We start from the raw sequence: 16483 nt of genomic DNA on the forward strand, positions 1-16483 counted from the left end.
ATAAGATAAATTGAGATAAAAATTAAAAGTTAAATAAAATATTGTTAGAATATATTTTTATTAAATTATTTATTTTATTTTATATAAAAATTTAAAAAAATTGTAATGATGAGATAAAAATGATTGTGAAAACAATCGAGACCTTAATAAAATAGTTAGCAAATAAATGATTAACGAAGAAAAACATCGCCGTTTGAATAAGCTGCATTTTCGGAAAATGTGACAACGATATGGCTAAAAACCAAACACAAGCTAGGAAGAAACATAAAAAATAGAATACTGAAGTTCCCTCAACAATTTTAATATGTTAATGTTTCCTCATTCTAAAAATCGTAAGAGTAAACTATATGCAAATTGATATGCAAATTGCAAACCCATTGAGAGGATTTAAGGGAAATTAAGACCAGAAGGAGACGTAAGCTCCGAATGGAAAAAATGAGTTTTCTGTCAAGGAGATATGGTTCTAAACTCTCTTGCATTTTTCGTATTGTGAGATCTTTTAGTGAGGGAAGGAATATTAGAACTCTGACGGCTTGGAACAGCATGCTTCCATATCAAATTGGCAAATTCTGGATGATCAACAAAAGGATTTCTGTTATGCTGATAAAACCTGCATATTCTTTCATTCCTCAACTTCTCTTCTCTTGAAGGTGGATCGACTTCATTCCATTCTAATAACGTAGAAAGCAGTCCCATCTCCCTCTTTCCTAAAGATGGTGGAACCACGAAATTTGAGCTAATCAATACTTATTCGGAAGTTGCAAAAAAGGGCAGAACTTTCAGCAACCATAAGAAACCATTACAACACATAAGAGCAACAAGATTTATTTGGTAAGAGTATACTGGGTTGACTTTTGGCTTGAAATAAGTGAGTTTATTTCTAAATCAATCAATGCAATATGCAACAACGGAAAGGGAAAATTTATTTCAATCAAGATAGCATTTGCGAAGAATATTATATTAAAGGAAATTAAACCAAAGATTCAGCAGCAACTTTGAGGTTATAAGCAAATCTTTTCATTTTCATACCTACAAGCAATCACGGTTGCTAGCGATGCAACTTCAAACAAAATTTTCATCGCACGCACAAATTTACAGGGACATAAATATAATAGATAGCTATTGACTGAGAAAATGAATGCAGTGCATTGATGGTATGGAAGTGAAGGTGAAAATGAGTTTAAATCAAAGGTGGCAGAAGGGTAGCAGTGGCACCAGTGAAATAGTGAATGGAAGTATTGAAAGTAAATAACTCATAGCCACAACATTGGATGTAGGGGTGGGCAGCGGTAGCCCGCCACCCGCTGCACCGCCCCGTTCGCCCTGCCCCCACCTAGGTGGGGCGGGGGATCCGTTCTGCACAGACGGGGGGCGGGGCCCTCCACCCATATGAAAGGGGCGTTGCGAAGGCGGGGGGACGGAGGGGGCTCAACCCCTCTCCGTAAATCCCCCGCCCCGCCCTGCAATCGCATGTCTAAGGCCAGCAAGTTACCAAACCCCCCCCCCCCCCCCCAATGATTCCTCAGTTTCTCAAACTCTCTTGATCTCTCTTAGTCTTGTCTCAATCTCTCTCGTCCCAGACCCTGCCTCCCAAACAGCCAAACTCTCTCGAACTCTCTCAATCTATCTTTGCTCAATCTCTCTCATCATCTTGATCTCTCTCATCCTAAACTCTCTCGATCTCGTTTGCCATCAAAGTAACAGACGCTGGTAGAGAGGACTCGATTGGGTTTGTTGTAACAGACGCCGCTGAGACTGAGAGGAATCGATTTTGTTTGCCATGAAAGTAACAGACGCCGAGGTAGATGAATTTCTCTTGGGTTTGTTCATTGTTGTAAAAGACACCGAGATGAATCTCTCTTGGGGTCGGGTTTGCTGTAATTGATTGGGGGAGCCGAGGAGAGGGACGGGCAAATGGAGGTCCACTCCCACACCCCGTGCAACGAACGGGGTACCCCGCCCCCGCATGGACAGAGGCGGATTACGGGAAAAAAATCTCCACCCCCGCCCATGTGGGGGTGGGGGACGGGGAAGGGGTGACCCCACCCCGTAAGGGGCAGGCAGGCAGCACCCGTAATTGGATGGATGGTGGCGAAGGTGTGGCAACAGGTAACAGTTGCGTTACTCAAGGTCATAGTTTTGGCTGCCAATTATAATGGCACAATGCTTTGGTGTCAAATGCCTTGCCCGAGACGACGACTGTAATTGTGTTTGTAGTGGAGGTGATGTTAAAATGTTGTTCAAGCAAAAAAATACTATTATACTTGTAATGTACTTGTAATGGGGAGCCGTGGTAGTGATGATGATGCTAGTCTCAAAGAGCCGTTAATGGTAGTGGATGATCACACTGGATGGACCACAACTATCAATGTAGTAGGTAGTTGTGTTTTACATTGCTTTGTTTTGTTTTGGGTGGGGGGGGGGGGGGGGGGGGGGGGGGGGGGGGGGGGGGGGGGGGGCATGACTGGCTCAGAGGTAGAGTGATGGAAAGGTTAGTAGCCACTGTCAGGGTAGTATTATAGTAAAGACAGCACGGTTGCCTATTCCAGACAAAAAAAGCAGGGTTCTATTGGCATGGTAATGAAGCTTGGAAGTAATAGCAGCAGTAATGGCAATTGAAGAGACGGTGACAACAGTGGGAGTGTTGGTGTATTGAAGGTAGTGATGGAGGCGGAAGCGCCATTTAAGTTCTAATTTAAAAGATTTTGAAAGTTAGGTTGCTGCAAAAACTAACTATTCTTGCAAAAAGATACAGAACCAAACTCCAGTCAGGTGTTTCAACTTCAAAATTGATGCCCTCAATTTTTGTTTTTTAATATATAACCCAGTAAGAGTGACTAAGATAATTTTTTTTTCTAATTGCTATATAGAACACTGCCTGTGTCATGTTTGGTTTCCTATCACTTTTTCACTTTCAAGTATATGGAAGAGGTTTTCTGCTCTCCCTTGGCTCTTTTTCTCCATATTGGAGGGTATATAAATCAGACAACCTACAATGAGAGTGGAAAAGAGCTAGAAAGACACGGTACAATATACTGAAATTTCTTGTAACCAACCAATGCTTGGAGAATCTGAAAGGCGAAGATCCAGGCCTCCACCTCGTTGATGAAACCCGTAGCAGACTGCCATGTACATTAATGCCCTTGCAATATCACCTCGAACCTGAAGTTAAATAGTATAGAAAATAACTTGAATTATGGGTAATGCCAGACTATAGATGACAATCAATTTCAAATTAACAGTATACTTCTTGTCCAGGAAAAGTGACCCAATATACAAAGCTAATTACAAATGGAAGAAAAGCAGGTGAAAGATTACAAATATTAGCCGTGTGCCCCTTCAGCAGCTACCATGTGTTTTTCACAAATTAAATTGAATTTCACTTATTTCAAACAAACTATACCAACGACTCGATCTTTTAAATCTGTGTTGAGTTATTTTTACTTATTTAAATGAATAAAGAAACTGTAGTTGGTTGCCGACCACACGTAATCAGGAACCCCAATTCCCAAAAGTCATCCAACACAGGAACTTACAAAACCTAGGAAAGGAAGCCATTTTTGGATTTTTTTTTCTATGCTTTCCATGAAACTCTTTACTTCCAAAATCCCAGTAGACCTTTCATTTAATTTATCAATGATTCTTTAACAGCTAATAAGTTTGAAGATTTTAACCCATCTTAACATCGAGAGAGAGAGAGAGAGAGAGAGAGAGAGAGAGAGAGAGAGAGAGAGAGGGGGAATAAATGGTTTAGATAAGTTGTTTGAGTAGCATGAGCCTTTCCTCGACAGTTTGGATTGGTTTATAAGAAGCAGTTGATTTAGGCCTCGTTTGATTACATAGAGGAGATGAGATGAGGTAAGATAAAAGTTAAAAATTGAATAAAATATTATTATAATATTATTTTTATTTTGAGATTTGAAAAAGTTGAATTGTTTTTTGTATTTTGTTCAGAAGTTTGGAAAAATTATAATGATTAGATGAAATGAAATGATTTGTAAAAACAAACCAAGCCTTAGGCTACATTTAGGTAGACAGGTGATTTCAAATTATCTATGAATAGTAGTGAAAACGTGGTGAAAAAGTGATAATAAAATATTGAATAGTAGTAAAAAGTAGTGAAAAGTAATGATAAAATATTGAATAGTAGTGGAGCGATCTCACTACCCAAACACAACCTTAGGCTGGGTTTAGATACACAAACCTCTTTATCTCATCTCAATATTACAACTTTCTTAAATTCCCATACAAAAATATAATAAACAATTCAACTTTTTCAAATCTCAAAATAAAAATAATACTAAAAAAGTATATCTAACAATATTTTATTCAACTACTATTCAAAACATCTCATCTCATCTGAACTGTCTATCCAAACTCAACCTTAGTCTCACCCTGTGTACCACCACCTAGAAGATGGGTTCCACCCACCAGAAGCAACCTAATGGGAAGAGTAGGAAGGCTCAACTTGTTGACCAGAATAGTTAGTTAGAAAACAGAGATCGTGTTTAGAGTATCGATTTACCCCAGTGAAAGGTATATACAATTTAGATGTCTTGTAGTAAAAATATAAAATAACCTTTACAGGCGGTGCCCATCTTTCCTTGTCAGTTTCGGTGTCCATAGCAGCTTCTTTGTTTGCTGGCCTCAAACAATTAGTAGAGTTGGCATTGCATTGCCCATAGTACTTGTTCCCCCTAGATGAATTCACTGAAGGAAACTAGAATCTTTAACTAACATTCTAACCTTAAGAGGCTAACTTTCATTTAGGTAGACAACAAAGACAGAGGTGCATCTTACCATTCACATCTGCTGCTCGAATATTGTGTATATCAGTCAATGATGGACCATCTGTTAACCCATATGAACGAGGCCACAAGTGTTCCCCTGAGAAAATAGCAGCATCAAGACCTCTATTTGGTTGGAACTAGCAAGCTATAAGCCACAGGGATTAATTCAATTAGATTGTCAAACAATTCAGAAGTACATCACGATAGAACAGGTTATAGAATGAGTGGAAAGGCTTTTCTCCATATCAGAATGAGAATGACACTAAATTGGCAGCAATAATCTCATTAAGTAAACAACATACAGCATATAGGCAACTTGAAATATGGGTGGCAGAGTTGCCATCTTGTTTCAATTATATCTGAAAGTACACCTATAATAGTCATAATTGTAATAGTTGAATAGTCATAGCATAATTGAGACTCTAAACGATCAGAATCATTGGTACATGCAGAAAACTAATAACTGACTCACTATTCCATCCCTCTGGCTTTCCTGCTAAACGTTTCGGGACAACTCTCAACGAGTAAATTTCAATTCTGCATAAAAAAAGAAAGCTCAAATAGTAAGACCTTTATGGTGGATGGAATAATTGGAAAACAAATAGTAAAAGTAGTTGAAGTAACCCGTACATCCCTGATGAAGCTTCTGGTTTATCAACATCAGCAGCGTCAAGAATCTTGAGGGCATCCCACACCTGTTATTGGAAAAGATTAAAAAAAAAAAAAAACTTTCTAGGTATGGGCACTGAGTAACGGAGTACCCAGGATAAGTAATAGTAGTAGTCTTATCAGGAGCAATAGTAAGAGCTAGCAGTTAAACACTACTTATAATAGAAAAAAACAAAAAAGAGCTAGCAGTTAAACATACAAATGAGATCACCTCTTTGTAGGACAAGGAATGATGCCGAGCAATGATGTGATTCAACTTTTTCTTGAGTGATTTGCCTCCTAAATTTTGTGCATCAGCATAATAGTTGTTCACATCCTCACAAGCATATGTAAAAGAAGGAGCTGGATAATCAGAGGCTTCTGCAACAAGATTCAGGCAGAACAAGTAAAAGGAGATAATCCGAGAGGTCCATCTCCACGAGTTATTTAAGCTAAACCACATAGAATCCCATAGGCCCCTGAAAATAAGGTTTTATTAGAATTTTCATATCGATTTGGGTTCAAGAACCATCAACAAGTTACAGTTTGATAAGAATGGAAGTGAAGGGTCTCTAGTTTGTCTTGTTAACATCCTTTCTATTAGTTATTATTTAGGTCATGTGACTAGCAAAAATTTTGTAAGAGTTTGATGGTAGAACCTATTTGTTATATATGGGTGATGAAAGGCTGAGATTCTATATATACTAACGGCTATAATGGATAAACTTGCTCGAGTTATTACACAATATTTTCTTACCAATTTCATATAAGTTCATGAGATATGAATATTTCTTGGGACTCGGAGGTCGTAAGCAACGTTGTATGGTAAGCGAACCCTTTCTTTCTTTTCTTTTATTTTTTATTTTATTTTTTTCCTTTTTTGTGACATAAGCGACCTTTTCTTATCCATCTAATTCATAAACTTGTTCGAGCGTTATAGGCAAACTTGTTCTAGTCGCGGATACAGATTTATCTTTTGTTATTCCAACATCGATGTTTTTCTAGGTTTGTTATGATCTTTTGTCGTGTTCCTTTTGTTAAGATTATTAATCAACCAAGTTTTTCCAAGGGGGAAAACAAACGGATAGAGGCATTTCATCTAACACTTTAAGTGCGCTATGAAAAGCCATTGCTGAAAAGCCTAAAGAGTATGTATTGGAGTCTTGTCTTGAAGAGATGAACTATAATGCTAACCTGGAAAGGGTTTTGGAAACCCAATTACGTTCCAAGGTTGGCCTGGTAGGATGGACAGTTCTGGTCTCGAACTTGGATCCACGGGTTCGAAATTGAGAAAGGTTACTTTCGAGCCGCCGGTGGCTAGAAGACGGCATACGTCTCAGCTTACATGTCCGCACCGCCACGGCGTAGGATTTAACCAAATTCAATCTGCCGTCGATAAGGACAGGAGACTCCATGTTTTGGAGGTCTCCTTTCTCTCCTATATGTACTTTTTAGCTCCTCTCCTTTCCGCAATAAGTAAGGTTACTCGAGCAGTATGGTGTACAAAGCTTGCGCAGGTTTTCGAAGTTGTATCGGTTTTCCATGCGGTCATTTTCTAAAGAATAGATATAAATAAAAGTCACTATTAGAAGTATTCATTTTGCACATATAATGTGATATTATTTAGACTATATATCTCCCTAAATGAGTATTGAAAACAATCAATTAGAAGCAGTTATACAGTGAGTACAAAGTGTGCACTGCTACAATGACTTCTCTCTAACATTATTCTTTTCTAAAATCGGGAAAGTGAAATTTGGGTCCAATAATAAACAGGGTTGTGTTATATTTCAGAAAAATAAATTTATAAATTCACCTTATTTGATTCAGTAAGTTAAATAAAAGCAAATTATATACTATATAAGTTTTCGTGAATTTATTTTGTGAAATATTTTTATAGCTAAAACTCTATAAATATTAAAGAGTAGAAAGTATAAAATTAAACTATACTATCATGCTAATATAAGATCACATACACAACCTACATTTATCATATCAAAATCAAAATAAAATATGATATCACACATATATGAAAAAAGATATTTATAATTATAAATTGTACAACTAGTGTGTAATCACTTTGAAAAAAGTGAACAAAATATGAAACTCACATGAAAAAATAATAATTTTTTAAAAATAGATTATATTATTTTTAAAAATGATTATGCAGCGTTTATGTATTTTAAAATTGTATGTAAAATTACTCCACATATATTATCCTGAGATTGTAACTGTCGTTTGACAAACTCAAAAGGAAAAATAAAACTCTTAAACTAGTAGTTAATGAACCTCATAACGCCAGACATATCATCATACATGTGTTAGCATAAACATTTTGAAGTTTTAAAATTAAATCATAATTTATGATACATGCTATTCACATCAGTAATCTACGTGAATATTATGCCCTTTGTGCTGTACGGTAAATGTTGTTAAGAGTAACATTACTCTTGAAAATGTATTTCGCGTGTTCATTCTTTTTCACTTTGAAACCCAACGATCGGGGATCATTGATCCGTGGGAAAGAAATTGTCTCCATGGTGTCCGCGGTCGTCTGCAATATCCGTCCCTCCCAACTCCCAAGCCTGAATGTAACAGCCCCGACCCACGCCAAAATTCCTCGAAAAAGAGAAACGGAAAAGGAAATAGACAAGCAGTTATTTCTTTTCCTGTAGGCTGTTGGTGTACAGTGTACGAAGAACTAAAGCTAAGATGCAATCGTAGCAGTGGTACGTTCCGACCGTACAGCTGGCCGTGTTTGAGAAATCGAAGCCAACCACCTCGATACCACCCCCGCCTGCCTTTGTTCTTGTTCCTCGCGCTGCTGCCGCTGCTGCTCGTATTGGTGGCTGGGGTTTTGGAACCTACTCAAGCCTGTGATTTCAGACACGCTTCTCGCATTTATTACGTTTCTGCCACCCCACCACCCGTTTCCGCCAATAATACTACTGCCATGCTGCCGCGTCATTGAAGGTCGAGATCCCGATGCTGACGACGACAATCTACGGCTGTTACTTATTATCATTTCTGACCGTAGATACAGCAGATCAGACGGCTGTACATCGCTCCACCTTTGATTGAAACCACCCGACGCGGGGGACACATTGATCCGGTGCTCAAACCTAGTTCGATCCAACCCTGTCCTCTCGTCGGTCAACAAAAGCCCATCCTTACGGGGACGGTCAAAACATCCGACGGCAACGGAGTCGCTCTTCTTTCTCGAACCTGCACTGTCGAGTGATCTCCTAAACGACGTCAGATCCTGAGAACCCGAGTTGCTGGCTCTCTGCAAAATCATTTGCAAGAACCCGGTCCCCCTCTCTCCTGCAGATGAATGCCGACCCGAAATTCGCCGTATGTTTGAAACCTCACATAATCTTCCGCTCTCGACGTCTGCGACAACGGAGTCATCCGCCGGTGATGGGATGGGCTGGTTTTGGGGTAAAATTTTGGGGTCGTCGACGAGAAGCACATCTTCCGGGTCGACCCGGTAACGACAGAGCGGACAAGTGGAGTGAGCGTCGAGCCAGGTGTCCACGCATTCAACATGGAAGGCGTGCTTGCACTTGGGGAGCAGCCTGAGGACCTCTGCGGAGTCGAACCTGGTGAGACAGACGGCGCACTCGAGCCCTTCCTTTTGGCCCCTTAGGGACCTGAAGCGGAACACGGGCAAGGACTCTATAACGGTCCGTTCAATGCCCGAGTTCTTCCTGGCAGCCGAGGGCCGCGGTGCTTGCCCGCTAACGACAACGCTTCCACGCTTGCAGTGCTTGGCGTAGAGGAGGAGGAGAAAGGTGACGGAGAAAATGGTGGTCAAGATGGCCACTATAACCGCTATGCCGGGCCTAAACGGCGAGAAACCTGGTCTTCCATTGGGCAAGGGTGGAGGTGACGGGGGTGGGGGTGAAGGAAATGGAGCATTTCCCGTGGCAATATCGCCAATACCTCCGCCACGTCCCGTATCAAAAGCAGCATACTGAACCACGTCGTCTGCAGCAATAGAAGAAGGCCAAATAATGGCAGAGAGAGTGATGAGGAGGAGAAGAAGGGACAAGAGTCTTTTGGGCTTCAAATTAAAGATGCCCATGTTTGACGGACGCTGGGATTGAGGATAAGTACCGGACGTTTTTGAATACTCAAATAGCTGGTCTTTATTTTTCTTTGTTTTTGTTCGGGTGAGGCCGAAAAACGTGGGTTCTTGTTTGTAGTTATTGTTTTTGCGAGAGAGAGATTCTATGCGATGGATTTGTTGGAAAAGATACAAAGGAGACAAAGACAAAGGCATCTATCTATGTATGATCCAACTGAACTTAATTTAATAGTGTTTATTTTATTGTAATAATTGAGGGAAGCATTTCAGAGGAGATGATATAAAATAAAATAAAAAACACATAAAAAGGATTTTTGACGTCCATTGTGCATTGCAGACAAATATAACCGAACGACATCAGCGGGTAACGAGAAGAGAGAGAGTTGGTTGAGTGGATTTAACGGACTTTTCGTCACCAGAAGAAGCACCTTTAGGAGAAATAGCCTATGGCTGATGAAAACTCAAATTTCTGGTTACAGAGATAGGGATCCATAGCTACTCACCTGAATGAGATGATGCATTTGCAGCAGAGAGATTTTCTGGATCATCAACTCATTATTACTATTTTTTAAAATTTTAATATAAAATATAATAAACAATTTAATTTTTTTAAATTTTAAAATAAAAATAATATTTTATTATTTCAGTTGAATTCAATTCAATTTATTTCAATATTTAAATATAACTTTAGAGAGAGAATTAGAGAGAGAGAAGGATCTTTGGGGCCGGCTCTGAAAAACTGCGTGAGTCTTACAGCTAGCAAAGAGTTATAGCAATAACTGATCACGTGAACCATGCTTCCCACTGCACCAAACAAACCATAAGATTGGTACCTGTAGGCGCTATTGTCAAACGTCAATGCCAGTCTCGTGTCTTCTGCGACTCACTATTCTTTTTCCCTTTCGCTTTCTTATTTCCAAAATTTCTTCTACAAAATCTTCTCGTTTTCTTTTTGGCAAATACTTTTACTCGGGGATGAGGTCGGCGCATGCCTGCGGCTCTGCGCATGCACTGTGCGAATTATATTAGTTAGCCTAATCAGCTCGTTGAGTTCATCGATCTCTTCGAACTCCTTGCTTTTCCGGAGGTAACCGCCCATTACCGATCCGTATAAAGTTTCAAATTTTTTAGGGTAACCGATAAGAAGGCCTTGGTCTTTCTATTCTTATTTTTATTTTTACTTTTTATTTTATATTAGGATTGGCCGGTTTAGAAGGGACGGTCATGTTAAAGATCTAACCATTGATTTAAAAATACTAAAATTGTTGGAGATTAATTTGATTAAATTTTTAATCTTCAATATGGGTGCTACCCGCCCCCTATGGGGCGGGGGCACCCCTTCCCCGCACCCCGCCCCACATGAGGCGGGGGGTGGGGTTTTCACCCCTATCCCCCGCCCTCGGGATGCGGGGGCGGGCTACCCCGCCCCGATGGTTTGGGTGCGGAGTGGATTCCCAATCCACCCCAGCTCTTTTCACTTAAAAAAAACACTACATTTGTTTAATTTAAAAATTATTTATAAGTGCAAAAGTAATTAAAAATATATTTTTAGATCTAAATTATAAATTTAAATTTTATAAATATGACTATATGTAATTTTTAAATTTGCTAGTGCATATTTTGTGTAAATTGTAGTGTATTAGTTTTTAAACTATGTAGTTTTTAAATTTACCAATGCATATTTTGTGAACAAATCTAAAAAATTGTAATATATATTTATATATACACAATTTGTAAAATATAAATATATATTTATGTTTATATATATGTATATAATATATATATATATAAATGGGGGTGGGGGCGGGGGTGGGGGTGGGGCGAGGTTGGGCCCTCCCCGCCCCCGCTAGGGGCCCTAGATGCTGGGTGGGGGCCCCGCCCCCGCATGGGCAGAGCGGAGTTGCCCACCTCACCATGCGAGGGCGGAGCGGAAGTGGGGCAGGGCCTGGCTACCCACCCCTAATCCTCAATATCATAACATTTCACTACGCTTTCAAATTCGACATACATAGCAGCTCACTTTATCAACACTGGCCTGGTGGTAGCCATTTTCTTTTTAGTAGCTTTACTCATTTATTAGTATTCAATGATTTAACATCATACTTATACATAGTATCAAGGTATTTTAATCTAGTCTATAGGTCATCCCCTCCCTGACTTGAACTTGTGATATGATTCTTACTCTAATATAAATTATTAAAGACCTAATTATTGATCCAAAAGCCTTCAAGATCATAACAAGTCATAGTTCAAAGCACTAAATTTGTAGGACTCAAACAAGCATGGAGAGAAAAATCTTTGGGTTCAAATATACACTTCTTACATCTTTTCCGCAGAGTCCAGTAGGCTAGGTGTGCGCGAGGTGAGAGTCTATAACAAATGTAAAATTCATATTTTTTAAGTTAAGAAATGTAAATAACTTCGTGGAAAATGATAATATGCTTCCAAACATGTCCACTGCATTTTAACTTTTTTTTAATAGTTAAATAAGTGATTATTAGTTAATTTTTATTTTTTTCTTGATAGTTAAGGATATTTAAAATTTTTAAAAGAAGAAAAAAAATCATTTGCACTGTATACATATTCAGGGTGATGTGCCCCTAGTATTGTCTTAACTCCATATGGATATACGCCATTCACCAAATACTGCATGGACAATGATGGAGATGATATATCCATGGAATGCTGCTAGAGATTAGAAAGACCATCTTGATCGATGAAATGTATGTGTTGATGCGGGAAAAATCGCACAACAGGCCATAATCAGATAAATGGTCATTCACGGCCCATTGATCGACTTGGGCCTTGGTTGGTGTTGTTTGGAGCCCCTGACAGTATTCCAGAGCGGTTATACGGTGTCGATGCATACGTCTATGGCCGTGAATGAAAAACAAGTGCAGAAAAAATAAAAGAAAGAGACACACATATTTACGTAGTTCGGCATGCTGCCTATGTCTACGGACGTTTGGAAAGGAAAAATCTATTATAATATACTTGTTTACAGTCTCTCATGGCCTTTAATTTCTCACTGTATAAAAAAAAGTTATAACTCTTTCTCAAGAGGTTGAAGAAGAAGATCTCATCCTCGTTAGTCATCTGGCCCTTTGCTTTTATCTGACCCTTCATTGTGGGTGCCTGCTTGCTAGGAGGTATCTAGTCCCTTTGCGTGTCTATCAACGGAGGTCAGGTCTAACCCTTGGCGTATCTGAGAATCCCTTCCATTTCTCACTTCCTTCTGACACCCTTATTCAACACCTAAAGCACCTATGTTCACTTATTGTCTCCTACTCCATTCCTTTCCATTTTGTCATCTAGTGTGGCTTAATAGGTTAGTTTTAGCTTTCAATAGGCTGGGTATTTTATCATCCACGGTATAATCATTTCATTTTGTATTTTCTTGTTTTTGGTATTTCTATGTTTATTTTAAAGGTGAAAGCAATATGCAATGCACTCTTACTAAGTTTATATTTCTTTATTTTTTTGTTAAGAACTAATTTTTCCTTAATAAGGATGTAATGTTTTTGGTTAATTAAATAACGATTTAATATTTATGTAATTTATAAATAATTACACGCTATGTTATATTATAAAAGAAGAGAATTAATAATGGTCTTATAAATAAACATTATCGCCCATAGTTTTATGAAAGTTGTTTGAGATAATTTTAATTCTAGAATAACGATCCAGCATTTTCCTCATCTTGCATTGCCTCGCGTGAGTAAGTTTTCTCTTTTTTCTATCTCTTTACTATTCATATCTCTCTCCCTCTCACACGAAATTTATTTTGAGTATATAGTTTTGAAAGTGCAGTCCGTGGTTTGTGGGTCTTGTGGATCTCTCCTACGATTTTAATTTGTAGTTGGTGTTGCGATTGTTAGGCATTTTTTTCAGATTTGTGATACACTTGGTAAACTCACTGCCTTGTCCCTCATTGTTTCTCATCCACATTATCCTTCCACTTCCTGACCAAAACAAAACCATCGCAATAAATCTTGAACAACTTTTTCCAACACTTGCACTATCATGTGCAAGATTATAAACGAAAAAAATAAGTACATATTTCTCTTAAATTTTGGTCGTTCAAAACCTGACTAATAGCTTCACTAATCTCCGAACATCACTTGATGAATGCTTTTGCAATTGATTCACATGCCTTCCTATATCAATCTCCAATAATTCAAAATAACAATAGATGAATAAATATTAGATAATCGTTATAATTCGAATAGATTAATTTAAAAATATCAAGAAAAATCTGGTAGCATAATTTACCTTGAGTTCTTGAAATGTTATATCCATGTCTACTAGACTTGGAAGCAACTCAACCAAAAAATCATCAGACTGACTCACATAAGTGAATCCAAACCAAAGAGAAAATCAAACTCAGAAAGATAAAATTGAAATATAAACGAAACAATTATTAGAAAGAAAGGAAAAAACCTGGTCAGGATCTTCGAGGTGCTCCTTAATTTCCATAATTTTTGTCTGCTCGTCATCAAACAAACCACCGTAGGGATCCAAATCTCCGACGTCTCCACCTTCTACGGACTGCAACGTCATCGGTGACTCTCATTTCCCTTCGTGGCCGCTACTATCCTTCCTCGCTTGAGCCTTCACCTCACGACGATTATTAGGCCGTAGGTTGTCTACGTTATCACAGTTTCGACACCGAGGCTGGCCCATTCGAAAGGAGAAAACGAGATCCTCATCAGAGGGACGAATCATCGAAATTCCCATTTGGACAAAACGAAACGAGCACATAGATCTGAAAAGCTGGAAAAAGTTTAACTGAATTTTTTGGGATGGGTAAGGGAGGGCAGAAGAAAGTGATCTTTGTTCCTTTTATTATTCCTATTTTTTTCACAGTTAATGAACGGATTTAAAGGAATGCGTTAACTTTAACGAAAAAAGAACAAAATCTGTTAAAACAAGAATTTTCGTTAGATAGTCATTTTATATATATATATATATATATATATATATATATAAATTTTAAAAGAAATACAGAAATACAAAAGAAAAAATATAAAATGAAGTGATCGGTAGACTTCTAATGGTCAAAAGCGTCGGTTCAAAAAGCATTATCCTATCTCCATATGGTTAGCAAACCTCTCCACGAAGGTCGACGTTGCTTTGTTGCCATTGGGAGGTCGAGTCACTATAGTTTCAGTTGATGCGGGCTAGCTGTTGGCGCTTGTCCCACGTTGATCCACTTGTTCCACATTATCTGGCACCAGTGATAATGCGCATATAACTTTTATTTTCACAAACTCTTTTCACAATCTCCTTTTTATTTTCGCAAAGAGCATACTCTTGACCATTATAAATATAGCATACTTTAATTTATAAGAGAATTTAAAATCCTGAGGTGATTACAAATTGAATCATACCTTATCAACAAAGTAAATGTTGTATTTAAATTTAAAAATAATAGTTCAAAAAAAATTTTTTTTTTTTAACATTTGTATTGAATATCATTGTTATCACCTGCGCATCTTGGTCTTTGCACATGCGTACGTCATCGAGAAGCTTCAACAGACCAAAATCTCCAGCACTAGCATCACCACTTCCGCTTAATGGGCCTACGGCGACAAGCCGACACCTATACCTTACATATCAAACCCATTGGTAATGAGAAAAAAATGAAATATTTGAATATCAATGATTGTTTTATCATGCAAACCTCGCCAATCCATCAGCAATTATTCAACGGGCATGTATCAAACCCATTGGTACTATTTTATTTTTCAGGATGAATATATATATAGAGAAATATATATACATTTTCTGTTTAGGTGAGCTACCCTATCACGATTAGATCACTTATCAGATATCATGCATGTATCTGATTTCGGAGATTCTCATTTCATCCTCAAAACTCGCAATAAGAATTATGACAATTTAAATAAATATTTTTTTAAAAAAAAGATTATCAAAATTAGTAAAAAAAAAACGAGGATCATTACAAATGATTCTGAAAAGCTAATAAAAAAAAAGAGAAAAAAAAAGGAAAAACTGACCAGATTTACGAGAGCTGATTCGTGCAGAGACACCAATCCATCTTCTGAGTTCCATCGACCTCCAGAGAAAGAGCCATGATCAGGAGGCCCCTCCAAAAAACCATAAAAATACAAAATTAATAAACGGATGGAGAGGACGTTGGTTACTTAATTTGGACTTTTTAGACAAAAAGTTGAGATAAATTAAGAAGGAAGATAGGAAGGGAAAAGCGAATGCACGCGGTACCGACTACCGAGTCCCATAACACGTTTCTTGAGAGATGTGCCAGACGTCTCATATTCGTATCTTCCAGACTTCCAGCATCACATATAAGCTCATCTTCGATCTTGTATGATTATAATATGATATAAAAATTAAATTTAAATAAAATATTATTAAAATATAATTTTTATTTAATAATTTAAAATAGTTGAATTATTTATTATATTTTATGTAAAAGTTTAAAAAAATTATAATAATTATATTAGATAAGATAAGTCTTGATAATCAAATCAAGCCTTAGTTTAACAATTGAAAACTTATTATTTTTTAAATTAAGTCTCGTTTGGATACAAGAAGGCTTTCAATTCATCTCATTTAATTATTATAATTTTTAAAATTTTTCACACAAAATATAATAAATAATTCAATTTTTTCAAATATCAAAACAATAATAATATTAAAAACTAATATTTTAATAATATTTTATTAAACTTTCATTATTCATCTCAACTCAATATCTAAACCTCCTCTAAATGTATTTTATCATATTTAATCAAGTGTAATGACCTTTATTTTTTATTATTATTTATTTTCAGAATTATAGAAAGTATGAAAGTACAAAACATTTTGGGAATGATCTATTTATAAAATATAGCATTTTCGGTGTAATCGGTTTCTGTATCGGAGAATGATCCCTCCCTTCACATAAATAATATCGTTAATTGATGTATTA

At 37.4% G+C, this 16483-nt stretch overlaps 3 protein-coding genes across 3 annotated transcripts; all 3 read right to left on the bottom strand.

Moving 5' to 3' along the window:
- Positions 1 to 297: 297 nt before the first annotated feature.
- On the bottom strand, positions 298 to 6995 carry LOC121261117 (extracellular ribonuclease-like). The gene is made up of 8 exons (XM_041163294.1): positions 6633 to 6995; positions 5671 to 5917; positions 5421 to 5485; positions 5263 to 5327; positions 4801 to 4887; positions 4580 to 4710; positions 3057 to 3162; positions 298 to 707 (listed from the first exon to the last, which is right to left on the bottom strand). Exons 1-8 carry the CDS (start codon positions 6851 to 6853, stop codon positions 448 to 450), a joined length of 1182 nt encoding a protein of 393 aa, XP_041019228.1. The 5' UTR covers positions 6854 to 6995; the 3' UTR covers positions 298 to 447.
- A 717-nt stretch (positions 6996 to 7712) lies between these two features.
- On the bottom strand, positions 7713 to 10060 carry LOC121261118 (RING-H2 finger protein ATL43). Its single transcript, XM_041163295.1, has one exon. The coding sequence runs from the start codon at positions 9721 to 9723 to the stop codon at positions 8146 to 8148; it is 1578 nt and encodes a 525-aa protein (XP_041019229.1). The 5' UTR covers positions 9724 to 10060; the 3' UTR covers positions 7713 to 8145.
- A 3379-nt stretch (positions 10061 to 13439) lies between these two features.
- On the bottom strand, positions 13440 to 14469 carry LOC121261119 (probable mediator of RNA polymerase II transcription subunit 26c). The gene is made up of 4 exons (XM_041163296.1): positions 13969 to 14469; positions 13801 to 13869; positions 13616 to 13695; positions 13440 to 13490 (listed from the first exon to the last, which is right to left on the bottom strand). Exons 1-4 carry the CDS (start codon positions 14086 to 14088, stop codon positions 13457 to 13459), a joined length of 303 nt encoding a protein of 100 aa, XP_041019230.1. The 5' UTR covers positions 14089 to 14469; the 3' UTR covers positions 13440 to 13456.
- Between the last annotated feature and the right edge of the window lie 2014 nt (positions 14470 to 16483).

This window comes from Juglans microcarpa x Juglans regia, chromosome 4D (assembly GCF_004785595.1).
Source record: "Juglans microcarpa x Juglans regia isolate MS1-56 chromosome 4D, Jm3101_v1.0, whole genome shotgun sequence".
NCBI lineage: Eukaryota > Viridiplantae > Streptophyta > Magnoliopsida > Fagales > Juglandaceae > Juglans > Juglans microcarpa x Juglans regia.